This window comes from Euphorbia lathyris, chromosome 3 (genome assembly GCF_963576675.1).
Source record: "Euphorbia lathyris chromosome 3, ddEupLath1.1, whole genome shotgun sequence".
In the NCBI taxonomy this organism is placed as follows: domain Eukaryota; kingdom Viridiplantae; phylum Streptophyta; class Magnoliopsida; order Malpighiales; family Euphorbiaceae; genus Euphorbia; species Euphorbia lathyris.
Window position 1 is genome coordinate 48,396,211 of NC_088912.1, and position 20,850 is coordinate 48,417,060.

Genomic DNA, 20,850 nt, shown 5'->3' on the forward strand with positions numbered 1-20,850 from the left:
ACCTATTTGGATGGAGGAGCTGCTTGGAGTTGGAGAAGAGGTGGCTGGCAGCCACGGGCTACTCCAAATGTGTGTAGAGCATCCGTTTCCGATCTTCCTGATCAACCTTTTCTTCAATACTTCTCTACCCGCCAATATACTGCGCCAGATATAAGAGGGGTTATGCCCTGCAGTAGCTTGAAGGAACTGACCATTGGGGAAGTAACGGGCCTTTAGTACTTATGAGGCAAGTGATTCCGGATTTGTTAATATTCTCCAACTCTGCTTCGCCAGTAGTGCTAGATTGAAAAGGCGGAGGTTTCTGAAACCAATACCACCCTTAGACTTTGGTGTGCATAAATCCTCCCATCTCCTCCAATGGATACCTGAATCAGAGCTAGACATTATTGTTGACCACCAGAATCTGTTGAGTGATTTGTGTAATTCATTACATAACGAGATTGGTATCACAAAGATACCCATGACAAAGGTAGGAATTGCTTGAAGGATGGCTTTTATCAGAACTTCTTTGTCGGCCCGAGATAGGAACTTTTCTTTCCAGTTATTTATCCGAGACCAGATACGATCTTTGATAAAATTAAACGTACGCATCTTGCTCCTTCCAACAGATAGTGGGGCACCGAGATAGCTTCCGAGATCCTCAACTTCCCCTATTTGGAGGACCTGACATATTTCTGATTTACTGTTATCATAGGTGTTCTTACTGAATAGGATCGCTGATTTTTGAACATTGATGCGTTGCCCCGAGGCTTTTGTATAGCTGTCTAAGCAGTTTTGGATTACCCTTGCCTCTTGTAGAGTAGCTCGGAAGAAGAACAAAGAGTCATCGACAAAGAAGAGATGAGAAACACTAGGTGCATTACTGGCTATGCGTATCCCATGGATGTGGCCCGACCGTTCCTGTGCAGAAATTGCTGACGACAATCCTTCAGCACATATCAGAAAGAGGAAAGGTAATAGGGGGTTACCTTGTCTGAGTCCCCTAGATGGGATGATAGGACCTAGCTCCTTACCATCATGTGAGATGTGATAAGAGACAGTTGTTACGCACATCAATATCCATTTTACCCATGTCGGATGTAGGTTGAGAATGATTAACATATTCTTGAAAAATCCCCACTCCACTCGATCATAGGCTTTACTTATGTCTAATTTCAATGCCCCAACTCCGCGTGAACCTTGTCTCATCCCTCGAAGCTTATGTATCGCTTCATATGCCACAATAATATTGTCTGTAATAAGGCGGCCGGGTAAGAATGCACTTTGGCAATTTGAGATGACAGAAGGGAGCACCTGCTTGAGTCTGTTTGCTAGCATTTTTTATATTATCTTGAATAGGACGTTGCAGAGTGCAATTGGGCGGATGTCAGTTACCAGTTCAACACTTGCTTTTTTTCGGTATCAGCACTATTATTGTTTTATTCAGCCGTGGGGGTAAAGAGTCTGGATCAAGGATGCTAAGACAAGAAGCGCTGATATCTGACCCAGTGATAGCCCAGAAGCGCTGATAGAAGGCCGGATTTAGTCCATCAGGTTCCGGACTCTTATCCGGGTGCATAGAGAAGCAAGCGTTTTTAACATCATCTTCTGTAAAAGGTTGTATAAGAAACTCATTTTGTTCTGGTTGAAACCTGCTTCTGATCGTTGACAAGATGTCACTGTCGTCATTACCTTGACTAGTAAAGATGTCTGTGAAGTAGTCTATCAATATATTATCTAGACCAGACTCCCAATCGCACCAAATTCCCTGTGAATTCTTAAGTTCCCTGAAGCTGTTGAGTTTTTTCCTTGCTGAGGCGTGCTCATGGAAGTACCGAGTGTTGCTGTCCCCGTCTTGTAACCAAAAAAGTTTAGCACGCTGGCGCCAAAAAGCTTCTTATTGCTGAAGTAGTTTGACGTAGTGTTCATATGCTTTTTGGAACTGGTTCACGCCAAATGTATCTGTACTGTTCCTGTAAAGTTTCATCTGTCTTCTTGCTTCTGTGATGGAGCTTTTGAAATTACAGTCCAGGTGTGAACTCTATTGCTGAAAAGCCCTAGTACAGTTTTGAAGTGTGTCACTCACAGTTGGAGAAGCCGACAGATTTCATGCATTCTGTATTACCGACGAGCAGTCAGATTCACGAAGCCATGAGTTTTCAAAGCGAAATCTCTTGATGCGGGGTGCTTGTTACCAAAATTTGAGCTCAAGAAGCAGCACTATGTGATCGGATGTCGCTATAATAATGTTGCGCAGAACCGAACTGTTGAAGGAGGTCCTCCAGAGATTGTTTACCAAGGCATGGTCAAGCCTTTCCTGAATCCACCTTCTCGAACCTCTACTGACCTCCCATGTAAATGGAAAACCTTGCATAGCTAACGGAGATAAATTACAGTCGGAGACCACCTCTCTGAAGCCATCGATCAACCAGTTTGGATGAGGTCGCCCGCCTCTTTTCTCAGAATGATTCAGAAGGTCGTTGAAGTCCCTGATGCAGCACCAAGCAGAGTTAATACCTATTGCTAAGGACCGAAGATAGTCCCACGATTCCCTTTTTTGATGCCTTTCAGGAAACCCATAGAATCCGGTGATTTGCCATGCCGGAAGATTGGGCATAGAAACCAGTCCGTTAATAAACTAATGAGAAGATGAAATAATATTGATGATGATAGGGGGTTTCCAAAACAGGGCTAGTCCTCCCCCATGACCTTGCCCTTCTACTACAAAGCATTCAGAAAAACCAAGACGCTTGCTGATATCGGTGACTTTTTTCCTGTTGATCATTACTTCCATTAAAAATATGATCAGGGGCTTGTGGACCTGGATGAGGTCCTTCAACACACTAACTGTCCGCTGGTTGCCCAGACTGCGGAAGTTCCAGCTTAAGAGACTCATTGCGGTCCGCGGGTTTAGGTCCCAAAGCCCGCTGCAGATCCATTTATAGACTGGTTGGTCATATCGTTGAGCATATTGATGCTTTCCTCTAACCTGGGACGTTTTGGGTCGATGATGAATCCGGAGTTATCATTCTGACCTGTTCCCTTTCCATCCTGAGCTCTAGTTGTTCCACCACTACCACCTTGACCTTGCTGCCCTGTTTTCCTTATTACTCTGATCTCGGGGTGTTGTTTCGGATGTAAACTCGATTGGTGAGGATTAATGAATGATTCCGACGGGTCTTGGTGGTTGCTTACCTTGTCATCTTCATTATTACATAGCCATTGTATTCCGATATTTTGCCCTGGGCGTCATATTGAGGCTCGCAGAAAGCTTCCATATTGTCTTTCCGTGGGGTTGTTGGGGTTGTCGAATAGAGCACTGCAGAACTTGTCAGCATGACCAATGATACCATAGTAGAAACAAAAACTAGGGAGTCTTTCGTATTTAAAATTGATCCATAGCCAATCCCCATCACTGCGTCTGATTTTCTGGCCTCTAGTTAGTGGAAGTCGGATATCGATAGTCACCTTGATTCTTAGGTAGTTTCTCCTCAGCCCTGTAAAGTTTTTGGGGTCAGAACATATGAAGGTGCCGATGAAATCCCCTAATAACTTGCACACGGACTCTGTTTGAAAACCCACTGGGAGGTCGGATATCTGGACCCAGATAATCAGTTGGTGGAGTTCGCAGGTAGCTGCCTGTTCTTGAAATCCCAACCGTTTTACAATTAGCACATTCTGATTGAAGGTCCAAGGGCCGTCATCTAGAACTCCGAGGACATCTAGTTCGTGATAAAATTGGAATAGAAATCGACCCTCAATGCCTGATTCTGTAGCTGTCACACCCTTAACGGGTTTCCAAATTGATGCAAGGGTATTACGCATACTGTCAAAGTGTATTACCTTGTTAATCTGAAATTGTCTGATAATGAACAGAGAGGGTTGTGAAATTGCCGGATGAAAATCTTCCTCTCCCAGAGTAATTCCGATGATGCTATCATCGTTGATGTAGAGCTTAGCATAATCCTCGATTACGCTTTTTCCTTTGTCCATCTATTGCGAAGTCAACTGATAATAGAACCTCTGATGCGTGACAGAAAATTTTTTGATCGGGGGGTTTTCGAATGCGATTGGGTAGGGGGCGATTGCTGGACGGCTAGGTTTTGGCTGCGATGAGAAAACAGGATGGGAGGTGGTGGAGAGTAGCGGGATGCAATGGCAGTGCAATAGGGAACCCTAGATTGGGGGTACGGCGGCGACGGGATTAACTTCAGAAGAAGAGACGAGATTAACTTCAAAAGAAGAGACCTCGTTATCCTATTAAACTTAGTTAACCTATTAAACTTACTTAACTCCCTACCCGTCTATTTAATAAAGAATAAGTAGCTCTAATTAAAGAGCCATTGGTAATTTGAGGAGTCACTAAGAGGTCGTTGGAGCTGATTTTTAACTTTCTCTACTCAAATTTTAAATTAAGAGCTCAACTAAGAATGTAGAAATGAAACTGTCTCTCCGCTAGGTCTTCTTCGTGTGGGAGTTTCAAACCGTCTCTTCCGATCAGTCGGCCGTTGTAGGATGTTCCTGTCTATCCGTTCTTGATCATGAGAGGTGTTGATCTTTGTCAAAACTTGTGTTGTTCTGTCTTGGAGTGGATTTCAGATCTATTCTGGATCTATTTGGGGAAGATTTGGCAGACCGGAGAGGAAGGCTGCAACTTGCTAGGGGTCGGCCGAAGAAGAAGGTGACTTAGGCGAGGGTCGGGGAGGTGGCGGCAGAGGATGTTGAAGTAGTTCAGCCGGAGCAGCTGTTCATAAGGCTGCACATGTTAGTATTTGAGGGTTTTCTTATTTGCTGAATCTTGGTGACTATAGGGAAGATTGGTAATTCCATAATTAGGAAAGGAGAGGCAGGGGCCTGTCTTCAATTGTTGGTATAAGTTTATGTATTTTGGGTCCTGAGATCAATTGTTGGTATTAAGTTTGCGCATTTTGGGTCCTGATTTCAACTATTGGTAATAAGTTTGTGTATTTTGGGTATTTTATGAGAGTATTATGGAAGTGAATTTAGCTTAGTTGACCATCACTGAAAAGGAGGAGGTAAGGATTGATATAGGTGAGCTGTGAGGTTGAATTAACTGACAAGGGATTGCGTGTGATAGGCACCTTTGTAGCAGATAGGCCTGCGAATTTTCAGGCAATGAAATTAAAAATGGCAGGGATGTGGAGACCATGGAGGGGGTAGCGATCAATGAACTAATGACGAATCTCTATTCGTTTGATTTTTTCATGAGGTCAACAAGAAGCGAATTTTAGTAGGAGGCCCCTGGACTTTCAATAACTATGTCCTAATAATAATGAAAGAGTGGCCAAAGATGAGTAAACCGGAGGAAATTGAGTTGAACATGATGGAGATGTGGGTGTAGGTTTTTGACTTGCCGTTTAGGGCTAGGACTGAAGCTGTGGGGAAACAATTGGGTATGTTCTTGGGGGAATTTGTGGAGATCGATCCAAAAAGTGTATGGGGGGATTTATAATTAGTATTGCGTATTCGGGTCTGTTGTGATGTCAAAAAGCCATTGACATGCTTAAAAAATATTTGTAAACCAACTGAAGAGTCAATGTTCGTGAAATTAAAATATGAACGGATCAGTATATTTTGCTATCTCTGTGGTTTGGTGGGACAAGTGGAGAGGTATTGTGAAAGACAATTTAAGGAGGATAGCTGCGGGAGTAGGGTGCGTGGCTGAAGGAACTAGTGAGAAGAGAGGGTGATAAGAATGGGGTGCACTGGCTATGGGAGCCTGGTGAGCAATCCATGGACCCAAAGATAGTAGGGGGCAGATGGTACACATATGCTAATCAATGGAGGAACCCATTGGGAGAAATTGATGGGAACATGAATTCTTTTGTCAGGTATGGTAGTGGCGAAGGTGGGAGGGTTCGTAAACAACATTTGCAACCTCAAGGGGGTGGGGAGGTACGTGGAGGGAGACAATAGGCGAGAATGAACATGGAACATGAGAGGGAGAGAGATAGGGTAGTATGTTGGAAGACATATCTATGGAAAGCGAGGAGGATGCAAAGTTAGGACTTCTGGAGGGTAGGAAAAGGTGAACGGGGGCCTCGGGTGAGATACATATTATTTGGTATGGAGGATGATCAAGCTAATTTGGTCCAAATGAGGAAAAGAGGCCAGAAAATTTGATAAGCCTGTTTCGAGTTCAGATGAGGGCTTATCTTGTAACATGGAAGCGTCGAGGTCTGATATCCAAGCTCACAGGGAGTAATGATTTGTGTAAGCTGGAACTATAGGGGATTAGGGAATTCTCGTGCAGTTCGATCATTGGGAAACATAGTGAGGTCGTGTTGGCCTGATATTCTTTTCCTCATAGAGACTTTTGTTGATAAGGACCGGTTAGTGAAAATCAGTAAGAAGTTGAGATTTGTGGGATGTTTCGTGGTAGATAGTAGTGGGCATAGTGTTGGGTTAGCTATGCTTTGGAAGGAGGGTATTGACGTGACAGTATCGAGATTCTTAGACCATCACATTGAAGCTATGGTGGTGGATGTGGACGTGGGAGATTGGAGTTGTATGGGCTTTTATGGATATGTAAACAGAAGTCTTCAAACTAACTCATGGTAGTTTCTTAGATGAATTGCAGGGGACGTAACGGTTCTGTGGTTGGTGATGGGAGATTTTAATTCCCTACTAGATCAGAATGAGAAGCAGGGTGGATGTGAATACTCGGAACTACTAATTCGCAAGTTTCAGGAGACGGTTCAAGAGTGTGGATTAACGAAGCTTCGCTAGGAGGGCAGCCCGTTTACATGGGAACAAAGTAGAGGCACTAAGAGATGGGTTAGAGAAAAACTGGACCCTATGTTTGGTAGTCCTGACTGGCTAAGTCGCTTTCCGAGGTGTAACCTTAGGAACATTGCTTTGGCCTATTCTGATCATTATCTGCTTATTGTGACATATCAGGACCAAGGATGCAGAGGAAAAAAGGGAGGTTTCGCTTTGAACAAGCATGGTTACAAGAGAAGGAATTTGATAGCCTAGTTTTCCTAGAATGGACCTAGGGGGTAATCAGAATGTGCAGGACAAGTTGGGTAGATGTGTGGCGGCCATAGAGATTTTTGGAGAGGAGCACCGCATGCGATTTACTGGCCAGATTGATCACCTAAAAAGACTGCTAGGCAGACTAAGGGATCAAACAGATAGGGATGCGCTTAGAAGGGTTTAGGAAATTTAAACACAATTGAACAGGCTCCTAGAGGTGGAAGATACTTACTAGAGGCAGAGAGCTAAACAGTACTGGCTGAAAAGGGGAGATATGAATACAAAATTCTTCCATTCGTATGTCTAGAGTTGGGGAAAAAGAAACCTGATAACTTCTCTAGTTGATGGGATAGGTAGAGTGATTGATGCGCATGGAGAGCTAGAAAGTCATGTTAGGGAGTATTTTGGGGGTGTGTTTGCACAGATAAATGGAAGTGATCTGGGGGTGGTGGAAGTTCTGATGCCAAGAGTAACGGTGGGGGAGAATGAAATTCTGGAAGCCCCATTCTGTGACGAAGAGTTTAGAGTGGCAGTGTTCCAGATGCATTCTGATAAATCATCGGGTTCGGATAGACTGGATCCAGGATTTTACCAGTATTTCTGGCAGTACATTAGGAAAGAGATAGTGAGAGCTTGTAGAGGATGGCTTGATTGTAAAGAGTTCACGTCAAATCTAAATGATAATGTGGTAGTTTTGATCCTAAAAATCGATGCTTCGAAGTCAATGGCAGATTTTCGTCCTATTTCCCTTTGTAATGTTTTGTACAAAATCATTGCTAAGGTCCCTGCCAATCGATTGAAGGTAGTACTACCTAATTTGATAAGTGAGAGTCAATATGCTTTTGCCCCTGGAAGGTCAATAATTGATAGTGTGCAGGTAGCCTTTGGTTCTATTCACTACATGAAAAGAAATAATAGGAGTGCTCTTGGGGAAGTTGCCCTCAAAATTGATATTAGCAAGGCCTATTATAGGGTGGATTGAAGATTCCTTGAATAAGTACTAAGAAGGCTTGGATTTGGAGAAACCTGGGTAAAGTGGATTATGTTGTGTTTCCACAGTGTCCTATTTAGTGTCAGTAAACAATGAGCTGGTGGGGCCTATATCACTAAATCGAGGACTTAGATAGGGAGATCTGTTGTCACCATACTTGTTTATCCTATGTGCTGCGGTGCTTTCTCAACTAATTAATCAGGAAGAGCATGATGGATTAATTAGAGGGTGCAGAGTATGTAGGGGTGCTCATGTGATAACTCATCTGTTCTTCGCTAATGATAGTTTTCTCTTCTTTGGTGCTTCAGAAGAAGAAACAGAAACAATTATAGGGATCCTCACACCTTACAAACTTGTTTCAGGTTAGGCAGTCAATGCATACAAGTCAGGTATTTTCTTTAGTAAAATGTTAATCAAATGCAAAGAGAAAGTATGTGTACATTATTTGGAGTTTGGGCGCTGTTGAATACAGGACGTTATTTAGGTTTACCCTCTCTAATTGGGAGACCGGAAAGGGGTGTCTTTTCTTTCTTAATTGATAGACTTAGAAAGTTTAGTAGCTGGGGATATAAATTCTTATCTAGTCCAGGTAAGGACATTTTGATCAAGACAGTTGCCCAGGCACTGCCAGCTTTTTTTATGAGTACATTCCTGATCCCTAAGTCTATTAGTGAGGAACTGCAAAAGATGATGAAATCCTTTTGGTGGGGTAAGAAAGATAATGGGGGGATAAAAATTCATTGGGTTGGGTGGGAGAAGTTATGTCAACCAAGTGTAAAGGAGGGTTGGGTTATAAAGACCTACAGATGTTTAATTTAGCCCTTTTGGGTAAACAATATGTCGAATCTGCATTCTCTAGTTAGTAGGCTATTCAAAGCTAGATATTATCCTATGAGGGACTTTATTTCTTCAAAATTGGGCAATAATTCCTTCTTTATTTGGAGAGGGATGTGGAAATCATTGGACGTTTTGAAAATGGGCACTAGATGGAAGGTGGGAGATGGGGAAACAATTAGAGTCTGGAGGGATAAGTGGGTAGAGGGAAGTGTGCAGGAGCTGTTAAGTGGTAGAGAGTAGGGTAGGCCTAATGGGATTAGGGTAAAGGATTTATTTATTGAAGGGATGAGAATATGGGATAAGGGTAAACCGGAGACCTTATTTGTGGAGCAAGATGTCAGGGAAATCATTAAGACTATGGTCAATAAGGAATATACATGATAGAATGATCTAGCAGGGTACTAGGAATGGGATGTATTCTATTAAATCGGGGTATAAGGCTATGGAAGAAATGCGTTGGGTGAATTTGGTAGAGGTTAAGTGGTATGGATTTTGGTTTTTTCGTCGTGCCTTAAACTATTCATATGGAAGTTGTGTTCAAGATGCCTTCCCTTACGATCCTTATTGCGATCCCGGAGACTATTAATTGCTAATAACTGCCCTGTTTGAGAAACATATGTGGAGTATATTTGGAATCTATTTTGTGCTTGTCCTTTTACGGTTAGTTGTTGGCAGGTGGCGGGACTACCAGTGCCTAAAAGGGACCATGATGATATGGTGGAGTGGATATCAAAGATATGCGGTTCTAAAGGAGAAGCATGGATGATTCAGGTTGTTTGTGTACTCTATACAATATGGTCTCATCATAATGATATCCTTTGGAAAAATAAGCCAAAGAGCAATTGACGGTTTTGAAAGTACTAACAGTTTTGTGCAGGATTGGCAAAAAATGAGGGATGATGTTTCGGGTTCGAATCAAGGGTCACAGCAAAATCAGCAAGTGGAGGAACCATTACAAACTAGGACCGAGACTCAGCAAGACGAGGAGGCGGTTGATCGCGGTGAAGTTTTGTTCGTGCAGCAGGGGGCTGATTCGGTAGGGAGACAACGCGTGGATCTAGGCAGGGTCGGCAGAATTACACCACACCACATCGGGGTGTCAAACGCGAGCGGAGGCAGGGTGGTCAGAATGACAGTTCAGCCGCCTATCTCACTGCCTGCTCAAAGACAGTGGTCCTTTGGCAGAAACTTGAATGACGAGGGCAGAAATCCAAGAGTACTGATACAGGAGCAGCATGTGAAAGGGTGGCGCCGACCGGAGTCAGATTGGATCAAGTGTAATGTTGACGGGGCCACTTTTTAAGCTAACAGCTGTAGCGGTTGGGGAGTAGTGGTTCAGGACGAGAATGGAAGCTTCTCAGCAGGTACATGTGGTATAATGGAAGGTCTTCATGATGCCCGTATTGTGGAAGCAAATGCAATGCGAGCTAGTCTTCTGTGGGCTATTAACAATGAAATGGGTAAGGTAATGTTTGAAACCGACGCTAAATTGGTTTTCGATGGTATTAACTCGAATAATATGAACATTACTATGTTTGGAGATTTGATTGGAGATTGCAAGGAATTAATGATGAATAGGGAATTCAAGGTGAGTTTTGTCCCTAGACTAGCGAATAGAGTGGCTCATTTAATAGCTCGTAATGCTCTTTCCTATACAAGTAATGCTTACTTTTTATGATGTGCCGTCGTGACTTGACTTTGTAATTGTTGAGGATGTTATTGTCTTTATAGTCTAAGCAATTCTTTGTTTTAAAAAAAATAGCTCTAATGGAACAGACCAAATCTCTTGCTAAGTGCTAAGCTACAATCCCATGGCAGATCTCACAACTTACATACTTACTATTGAGCAATCAAATGAAACATTGTTATGTCTTTTTTTCTTACTTATAAGGGAAAATTACAAAACTGGGTCAAATGGGAGGCTCATTTACATATTTAACCCATTTACTCAACCTACTACATATCTAGACTGATTTTGTGTGACTTTCCCATAATACCCGTAACCTTCCCACTTCCACCACTCGCGAACCGCCGCTCCCCCTATCTCCTTGGTTATGCGAAAAGTTGCTCTTGCATTAATGATTTCAAGACTTTTGATCTTCCTTTCTTCCTTTAAATTGCACGAAATCTGCACCATTTAGTCAAAATCACAATGAATTTCTCTTTTTCCTCTCTTCATCTCTTGATTCTGCAACTTCCCAACCCTAGAAAACGAAGCCATGGTTTTTCATCTTCCTGTTCGTTACTTGGTTTCTTTCTTCTTGTTACCATCAAAGAAATGGTTTTTCTACGTTATTTCTTTCGTTCTTCCCATGTTATCATATTGTTATTGTCGCTTTTGGGGTGAAAGGGGCGAAAAATGTAAGTATCTGTTTTTTTTTCTGCGTTTTTTCATGAATTCACCGCGCAATCGATGGTTTCGCGAAGCTTTGCGAAGAGAACGAGCCTGGGAAAGTGATGATCTACTTTGTGAATCGATGATTTCGCGAAGATCTGCGAAGAGAAAGAGTCTGAAACATATGGATCTACCTCGCGAATCGATTAGTTCGGGAAGTCTGCGAATAGATCCTCACGTTTCAGACCTCGCAGACTTCGCGAAAGCATCGATATGCGACGTAGATAGTCACGTTTCAGACCTCGCAGACTTCGCGAAAGCATCGATATGCGAAGTAAAATCACCTATTTCCCTGCACATTTACATTCGCATGCTTCGCTAATCTTCATTTCGCGAAGCCAAAATCGTCTTTTTCCCTGCCTAACATGATTAATTTTTTCTATAGATGGTTGAATACGTAACATCCCTTTTTGGAAGGCGGCGTACTGAGCTGCAGGGGAGATGATTTTCCTTGCTGTATAGGGATGAACTTCCCCAAGATTGACACATTCACTCCTAAAGTGGTTGGTTAAGAGAGGTTGTGTCAATCTTGGGGTGCACCATGGGACACGTCCATCCCATGGTGCCAATCTTCAAAGTGAACCTAACTAATCTGGTACCAATTTTAAATCGGATGAGTAATCTTGGTGTGCACCATGTGACACATCCATCCCAAAAGGTCTGGACTTCCATTTACCTTTTGGGATGGATGTGTCACATGGTGCACACCAAGATTACTCATCCGTTTCAAGATTGGTACCGGATTAGTTAGGTTCACTTTGAAATGATTCGTTAGTAGAGTTCATTGTGGCAATCTTGTTGTAAATTTTGATAATGTTATGATTTGAATGTTGTTATTGTGGCAATCTTGTTGTAAATTTTGATAATGTTATGATTTTAATGTTAGAATCCGTTGTTGTTTGCCCTTTTTTTGTTATATACCACTTCGCGAATTAGCTTCAAAACATATCCACCATTCGCATATGCGAACTAAATTCATCAAGCAAAACAAACTTCAGCTTCGCAGGCTTCGCATATGCGAACTAAATTCATTAAGTAAATCCAAACATTAGCTTCGCAGGCTTTGCATATGCGAACTAAATTCATTAAGTAAATCCAAACATTAGCTTCGCAGGCTTTGCATATGCGAACTAAATTCATTAAGTAAATCCAAACATTAGCTTCGCAGGCTTTGCATATGGTCGAATATGCGAAGTCAGACGGGATGGAGACAGACACGCGTAAATATTGAGGGTATTATGGGAAAGTCACACAAAATCAGTCTAGATATGTGGTAGGATGAGTAAATGAGTTAAATATGTAAATGGGCCTTCCATTTGACCCATTTTTGTAATTTTCCCTACTTATAATTGTTTACAGATAAATTAGTTATTAGTGACAAATTAAATAGATTTTGTTTTAAAGAAAATAAATAGATATTTTTACTAGATACTTTTATTTCCCTTACCTAAACTTTTTTCCCTACCAAAAAAAATAGATACTTTTATTTTTTGAAACATTTAATAGATATTTAATTGGAAAAATAATTACTCTATTGAGATGTGATAGTAATAGGCTGTATTCATATCATTCCTCTCTCCATTTGCAATATAGAAACACAGAGTATAATAATTTAATAATTAAGATGGTTGTCCCCTAAATACCTATAAATTGAAAGCAGAAGAGTGTGACATGTGGACTATCAGAAAGGATATGGCTTTTTCTAGTCTCTCTCTCTATCTTTCGTTCTTTCGTGGTGGATTCTGTCTCTGAGAAAGAATCAACCAGTCGATCGTTTCGTTTCTGGTACGCTCATTCTCACTATGCTTTTTGTTTTATATCATTTATTCTTTTTTCTAGGGTTCCTTTTAAAACTTTTTCAAAATAAATAAATAAAAAGATGCCGTTGATTATGAATTCAAAATCACCTAATAATTTCTAGGGTTTTAATTTTAAATTCGTCATGAGAAAATTGTTATGTAGGCTATCTTGACTCTGCTCTCTCTTTGTGTTTGCTATATAGCAATAATTTCATTAACTGGTTACTTATTTTCCAGATTTTGTTTTAATTTTATTCTTAGGCTGTTTTTCCTTTTCATCGGTTTTATCAAGTGTTTCCTACATGTCTCATTGGACTCACTTTTGTATTGTGATTTGAATCCTAGAAGTTATAGCTGGTAGAAGCTCTTTGCTTTTAGGAATTTGATTTTCAGTTGTTGATTCATTTGCTGAATATTTTCTGTTCACAGCTTATAAGCAGTGTGCGACATACTTCCCAACTTCAGTATAGTCATAATTTGTGGCACAACTTTGTAGTGGGTTCAACTTATCGTTGAGGTCTTGACCTACCTCTCATTGTTTAGCTAAAATGGACGATGGGGAGGTAGATTTCTCGAACCAAGAATTATTTAACATGGGTGAAATTCCCAGTAATTGCTCAATGGATAGTTTCTTTGATGACTTGCTCAAGGATAGTCAAACCTGTACTCATACACACACTTGTAACCCTCCTGGTCCTGACTATTCCCACACACACACATGTTTTCATGTGCACACCAAAATTGTATCTGCACCTTCAGATGATAAGACTGGTACTGATGATACTGCTGAGTCGACAGAAAAATCAAAAAAGAAACGTCCATTAGGCAATAGAGAAGCAGTCAGGAAATACAGGGAGAAAAAGAAGGCAAGGGCTGCATCTTTGGAAGATGAAGTTGTGAAATTGAGGACTTTGAACCAGCAATTACTGAAGAGGTTGCAGGGACAAGCTGCATTAGAAGCTGAGGTTGCAAGGCTCAAGTGTTTGCTTGTGGACATAAGGGGAAGGATTGAAGGGGAGATAGGATCTTTTCCTTATCAGAAATCTGCTCATGGTGTGAACTTAGCCAATCAAAATCTGAATGGTGCATATGTGATGAATCCATGTAACATGCAGTGCAATGATCAGGCTTATTGTCATCAACCAGGAATGGATGGCAGAATTGGAGAAGGTATAGCCTTAAATGGGCATGGGTTAAGTGGTTGTGATTTTGATAATGTTCAGTGCCTAGCAAATCAAAATTCAGGACTGAAGGAGCTTTCTGGCTTTGGCCCTGAGAATGCAACCAATGGTAATGGCAATTCGTCATGCACTAGTAAGAGGAGAGGTAAAGCTTAGAATACTTGCAATTGTCCTTAGTTCTGTTCAGACTTGATGTGGGATATTTAATTATGCAAATTAGCAACTACTCTTATTACATGTTTTTCTCATCCTGATTGATGTTCCTTGACTCAAACTGGTACCCAATGAAATTCCTAAGTTAAAAGTTTATCAATTATACATAATTGTACATGTATGAACATGAAAATGTTATTTTTTTTCAAGTAAAAGGGATCTTAGGACTTTGAAATGCATTAAATATAAGATATTTCTTATTCTAATACCTACTGACTTTTATCTTACTTTGTTCAATGACAAAAGTCTCTATTATCAAAACCTTGTGGTGGCACATGGAAGCAGTTTTTTCTGACATAGCTTTACTTTGCTTTTCTTGGTTCACAATGAGGAATGACACATTTCAGACATACACCAGCCCCATTTGAACAAGTGTATTCTGTTTGTATGACTTTTCTCGTGTTTTAAGTGCAATATCTGCCTTTGTTATCAGATGTAAGTGTAAAATAGTTACTTGCCAAAGAAGGAATTTTGTAATCTTTTCCTGTCTGTCACACTTGTGTATTCAGTGATAACTTGTCATGAATTTCAAGGCTTAATAGGCTTGTACCTACCAGTGTTCTAGTTCTTTTTCTTTTTTCGGTTTTTTCTAAGAAAAAAGATGGTATGTTACAAGCAGATGGTGGTGAAGTGGTACACCATATTCTACAGTACAGCAACAATACTAATAGGGGAAAGAGACATGGTTAGCTTAGTAAGGGACAATAATTAGTTATGTCTGATATATATCCTTGTAGTCTTTTCATGGCTTCAAGTATATACACATTTGTTCTGAAACTATCCTTCCATTTTCTATTAAGCTACCTCTTCTAGTATCTAGATTGATTTGTTTATTTTTCTACTTTGGTTTAAAAAAAAAAAAATCTCATCCGTTTTAAATTTGCATTTTGTCAGTCATACTGCAATATTTTAGCACAAATCATTTGTTATAGAAAGTCTTGTCCATATGGATGATTGAACCTTATAATATTAGCCTAGAGTCTTGTAAGAATGACATAACTATTGATTTTCTTAATCCCAGGTTAACTGAGTCTCCCTCAGCACCTGTTTCCTATTATTATAATCCAAATTGTGCATGTTATGATAGGTTTTCTCTGTTTAGGATGTAAACTTTGCATGTTATAATAGGGTTTCTCTATTTAGAATGCAAACTTTTGTTCTGAAAGCTTTTATATTATGAACCTGTGCAGCAAAATGGAGACCTGCAACTGTTGAAAACTTGAAATTTGTGTTAACATTTTAAGTGGTCTTTGACTCTGGTGATTTCTTTTAGGAGGGACTCGTGCTGCAAGACGAAGTTGAAGAGCTGTTTGGATAGTGTTCTTTTCAAGAGGGTAAAAATTTACCTACCAATAAGTACTTCTGTCTAGCTGCTGAATCTACATCCCAGAATTGCAATGTTGGGGTCGGTTAGTTTAAATATTTTCCCCGCCTTCTCTTAATTTTTTTTTTCTTATCTAAGTCCAGTAGATATAACATTTGTGAGTTTTATTTATGCTAAACTAAGCTTTTAGCTGGTTTGTTGGTTAGTGTGTGGTCCTCAGCCTGGAAAATGCTTTGTAAAGGAGAAATTTCATAAATCTGTAGCTGGCAGAATTACTGAGCGGGGAACTGAGTTCTTGAATTATTTAGTAGCTCTAATTTATCTTCCGCATCTATGCATAATCTTAACCATCAAAAGTGCTGTTATATATCGTAACATCTTCAATGCGCGTCGACTTTGGTTGGAACTGGGTCAAATTTCTTCATTTCTATTTTTGTTTGTTTTGTTTTTTAACTGTGTTATGAAAAGTTTGGGTGGGTCCTTTATGAAGATTCTCTTCTTCTAAGCAATATGAATTCTTCATTGCTGAATTACAGAATTTGGGGGAGGGCCACAACATTGATGTTTCATTAGTGAACCAGAACCAGGCAGATATATTGGAGGCAACTGCACCGTGAAATCTTTGTGGTGCATGGGACCTCGCTTGCACCAGGATTGAGGCAGAAACAACGAGGGATGAAGGGTTTTGTTGTCGTGCAATATTCCCCTTCCGCTCTCTAGTCTTTGTTACGAAAATAAGATTTTGCTGCTATGTTCTGAATGTCAAATGGACTTGGGAAACTGGCTCCTAACTGGTCCGTGGTTCGTTATTTTAGCCATGAGAAAACAGGATAGTTAAAATTCTTTGTTAATGATGGTCCTATTATATAAAGCATGCAGTAGATCACTTTTATTGGAAGTAATCCATAATGGTGCCTGCTGAAAATTAGGGAACTAGATATGGATAAAAACCAAGGGATTATCTGCCCTATTGAAACCTTTTCTAAAGCTGCAGATAAAGGTGTTGGCAAAGTGATGTTGCTTACCTTTTGAGGTGAGTTTCCAATTCCCATGTCCTTGTTTTCCTATTTGAGGCAAAACACATTTTTAAGCTTTTGAAATTTAATGTTTATGCTATTGAACCCTTCAATTTCAAGGATAAATTACACCAAAGGTACTTGAACTGTACCCCAGTTCACACTTTGGTACCCGAATTTCATTTGGTCCCAAAAATATACCGCAAAGGATGACTGGACAGTTAAGTACCATTGACAGCTAACTGACTGGTCAACACGAATTTGACCATTTTTACACACAAAATTAGACCACTAACTAACCTAAAAAACTACACTACCATTCGATCAATTTCAAGAATGTTTTATTTCTCTCTTTCAATCTGTTTCTCTCTCTCTCTCTGATTCCAATAATATTCTATGTAAGTTGTGATCCTCAGTTTGTTGGACAATACTATATGTTTTTATCTCTGAATTTGATATTTAAAATGCTTACAGGGAAAGCTTGTGTGTTTCAAACATTGCTATTTATGGGTGGAGTGAATACACTGGTTCAAACTTTCAATGGAACAAGGCTGTCTACTCTTATGAGTGCATCAGTTGCATACACTTTGCCTGTGTTGTCGATCATCAAGGATTTGTCTGACGAATCATTTTCAAATAATGTATGTAGGACCATTTTTATTCATTCCTACTGTTACGAACATGATGAAACATGTTCTTGATTCTTCATTGTTTGTTGTTATTTTCTTAGGGGCCCCACAATATGAGAACCATTCAAGGATCCTTAATTATTTCATGTTTGTCAACATCATTCTTGGGTTTAGTTTTACATGGCGATTTTTTACAAGGTAACTTTTTGTTAAGAGGATGAATTTTTTATTGGGTTCCTTAATTCTTTGAAAAGAAAGCAACAAAAAGTTAGCTTGACAAATGTCCCTGTGTGAAACTGAACTCAAGGATGATGTTGACGAACGATGAAATAATTAAGGTTCCTTGAATGGTTCTCACATTGTGGGAAAATCTCTGCAATCGCTAAGAAAATAACAAAAAATGAAGAACCAAGAATATGTTTCATCATGTTCCTAACAATAGAAATGAATGAAATTGGTCCAACATACATCATGTTCATCTGAAAATGATTCGTCAGACAAATCATTAATGATTGACAACACATGCAAAGTGTATGCAACTGATGCCTATATAACAGTAGGCAGCCTTGTTCCAATGAAGGTTTGAACTAGTGTATTCACTCCACCCATAAGTAGCAATGTTTGAATCACACAAGCTTTTTGTACACAAGCAATGTTTGAAGCTCTTAGCCTAGTGGTTGAGAGTTTACCTATTACTAGAGAGGTCATGGGTTCGAATCAGATATAATTAATTGTCCAGTTATATTTTTAGGAGAAAATGAAATTCAAGTGTGAACTTGGGTAAAGTTCAAGTACCTTTGGTGTAATTTACCCTCAATTTCGACTATTGTTGTATTAGGCCTCTAAACTTTATATTCAGCAGTATTGTAACACAAACATGTTTACACCATTGAAATAGCTGACTAGAAAGCACTTTCTAGTAAATATAGTAGAAGAAGAGTGAAGTAGAATAGTAGAAACATTTAAAGTTGAGGGCTAAAAATTGTGTTTCTCCAGTAGAATTGTGACTGATTTTAAGGTTAGACTTGATCTAAGTAGTGATACCCAGTTATGGAGTATGTGTTTAATGGTCCACAACACAACTCAGTGTTGAACAGAGTTAGTTTTGGACGCACCCAAAATAAAGTTGGTGTGTCGAAGATGGCTTTCTTTTGATGAAAGAATTAGTGGTTACATTTCAAATCAAGGGACCATGTAGACAGTGAGATTCTTTCTTTCTGCATGCCAAAGTTGACCCCTCTATATGCCTGTTTATTACCCCCAATAGACGTTCATTTTAGCATTTCTGTTTCAATCTTTTGAGTCCATCACAGATACCTCCAAATGTATAATTAATTTCGACAGAAGAGAGCAGAAAGCTACGTTGCAGCACCCCTTGAGGGGAATTTGGTAAAGAATATTAGGATTAGGAAATGTGAGCTGGGAGAGCCACAAAACCTTCTTTGTGGGGAAACTTCCTTACGTTAAGGTGTGAGCTTGGTGGGGGCTGGGATATGAATTACCGAGCTACTCCACGTATTGGTAGGACTAGAAACCTCTCTTAGAAAGGCATAGAAATACCCTCTTCATCGGCCTCAAATGCCTCGTTCTTCCTTCCTTACACGTCCCGTTCAGAGTTCGATCCTGGAACTCAATCAACTAGTGGTTAGCTGCTTTCTTACTCAACTGACAAAGAAGTAGTTCAAGAAGGAGTTCATCTTCCATTCCCGAGTTCATGTTGGTTAGGGCCAGGGGGAAGTCGACTAAGATTCATTCTATTCCCGAAAGTGGTACAAGGAAAATAACTCTCAGCCAGTCACAGGTAGCCTCCATGTCTTCTATTCTAGGGAATAAGTGGAAGTTTGCACTCCTTACGCCGAATTCCTCAAGAAGCTAGGTATGAAATCATTAGCAGTCGTTAGGCCTCCCAATAGGATGAGTCAAGAATCTTTGTGAGTTGATCAGTAAGGTTTAGCGTAGCCCAGAAGAACCTGTTGGAGGAGTAACCGTTGTTAGGTGTCTCATACAATGTTTAAATCAATTTCATCCTCAAAGTTTAAATTGATGTTTAAATGAATTCGACTTTTCTGAAATAGATGATTTAGAATAATATAAGGGAGTGTTTGGTTATACTTTCGGAATCGGAATTGGAATCGGAATCGGAATGATAAGGAATCGGAATTGGAATCACCATTTAATAATTATGTTTGGTTTAGTTTGTAATCGGAATTTGATATTTGATATTTATTTATTTATTAGATTAATTACACCAATAGAAATTTTAATAAATATATACAATTCTTTAAAATGCAAGTTCAGTTATTGGAAAAAATTCAAACGTGTAGATATTACCTAATTGAGATTTGTATCAAAAAGAAAAAAAAAACATTACAATGCACATCATGTGCATCGTGGGAGGGTAATTATGAATATTTTTGTATTATATTTAATAGTGAAAAGGGAATCAATTTGATTAACCCAAAGAGAGGTGGGAATCATCCATTCCAATATTTAAGGGAATGAATTCCCATTCCTACACTAATATACATAAACCAAACATTACAAAAGGTAATTAACCTTACTCATTCTCATTCCTCACCATAGTTTTATTCAACCAAACACTCCCTAAGACTAAATTATTGCGGTTTGTTAAATGTCAATGTCTTTCAATAAAATTTGTGAAATTTCCTTATTTCAATACATGCATTTTTTGCAATTCACATGGAAAAAAGTTGGGTTATTTAACAGAGGTTAAATTATGAAATTAAATTATGAAATTATTTATCCCTTTAGGTCGGGTTGGGAAATATATTTTCGGAAGGGGCTGTTTTCTAATCCTGGTTTAATATTTATACTATTATGGCGCAACTGGTGCAGTAACGGTACAAAACACACGCAAAAGCAGTGAACTTCCATTACGATATGCCGTTATGACTTGAAGCCATTATGGCGCCTCGTGTGCCGTAATGACTTGAAGGGAATATAATCCCTTTTCAGAAGACTTTTGAAAAGGGAGCAGTCTTTATTGTCTTCCTTCTCCCTTTTAAAGGGAAATGAAGATGATATTGCAAATACTAGGGATTAGGAAGAAAGGCGAAGAAAGGCAGATTGCAAAGTATTTGCGATTTCACTTATAGCATTTAGAAGACAATCTCTTTATTTTCAATCCTTTTATTGTATCTCATATCTCAATTTTCAGGTGTGTATTTTATAATTGTATGTATTTTAATTTTGTTTAATGCATTCTATTTTGTTAGGAAATTTTTTAATTATATTTAGAAATTCTAATTTATCACAAAATCTTTTAATTTTTTAATATTTTAAAAATATGCTTATAAATCATAATTATGCTTAGAAATTGATGATTGTATGTATAGTATATTGATATTTTAAAATGTCATATAAAAAATGGTGATCTTAGTATATATGTAAATCACTATGATATAGAAAATTAGTATATAAAAAAATGTATGAAATTAGCATATAAGTGAATCATTATATAGGAAAT

The 20,850-nt window shown here is 39.3% G+C and overlaps 1 protein-coding gene across 3 annotated transcripts; it reads left to right on the forward strand.

Annotated features, from left to right (window-relative positions):
• Window positions 1-12,797: 12,797 nt before the first annotated feature.
• On the forward strand, window positions 12,798-16,561 carry LOC136222161 (basic leucine zipper 19-like). Of its 3 annotated transcripts, none has more exons than XM_066009673.1 (4): window positions 12,798-12,986; window positions 13,430-14,326; window positions 15,668-15,728; window positions 16,255-16,561. In XM_066009673.1, the coding sequence occupies exons 2-3, from the start codon at window positions 13,549-13,551 to the stop codon at window positions 15,694-15,696; spliced, it is 807 nt and encodes a 268-aa protein (XP_065865745.1). In that variant the 5' UTR covers window positions 12,798-12,986; window positions 13,430-13,548; the 3' UTR covers window positions 15,697-15,728; window positions 16,255-16,561. The 3 variants fall into 3 exon arrangements, 2 of the variants coding, with proteins under 2 accessions (XP_065865745.1, XP_065865744.1); XR_010685519.1 differs by having other exon boundaries at window positions 12,799-12,986; window positions 15,668-15,799; XM_066009672.1 differs by lacking the exon at window positions 16,255-16,561 and having other exon boundaries at window positions 12,799-12,986; window positions 15,668-16,085.
• Window positions 16,562-20,850: the final 4,289 nt, after the last annotated feature.

Coding starts and splice junctions, on each gene's coding strand:
- LOC136222161 (XM_066009673.1), top strand. CDS start 13,549: ATGGACGATGGGGAGGTAGATTTCTCGAACCAAGAATTATTTAACATG. Junction 14,327..15,667: donor ATGCACTAGTAAGAGGAGAG/GTAAAGCTTAGA, acceptor GATTTCTTTTAG/GAGGGACTCGTGCTGCAAGA.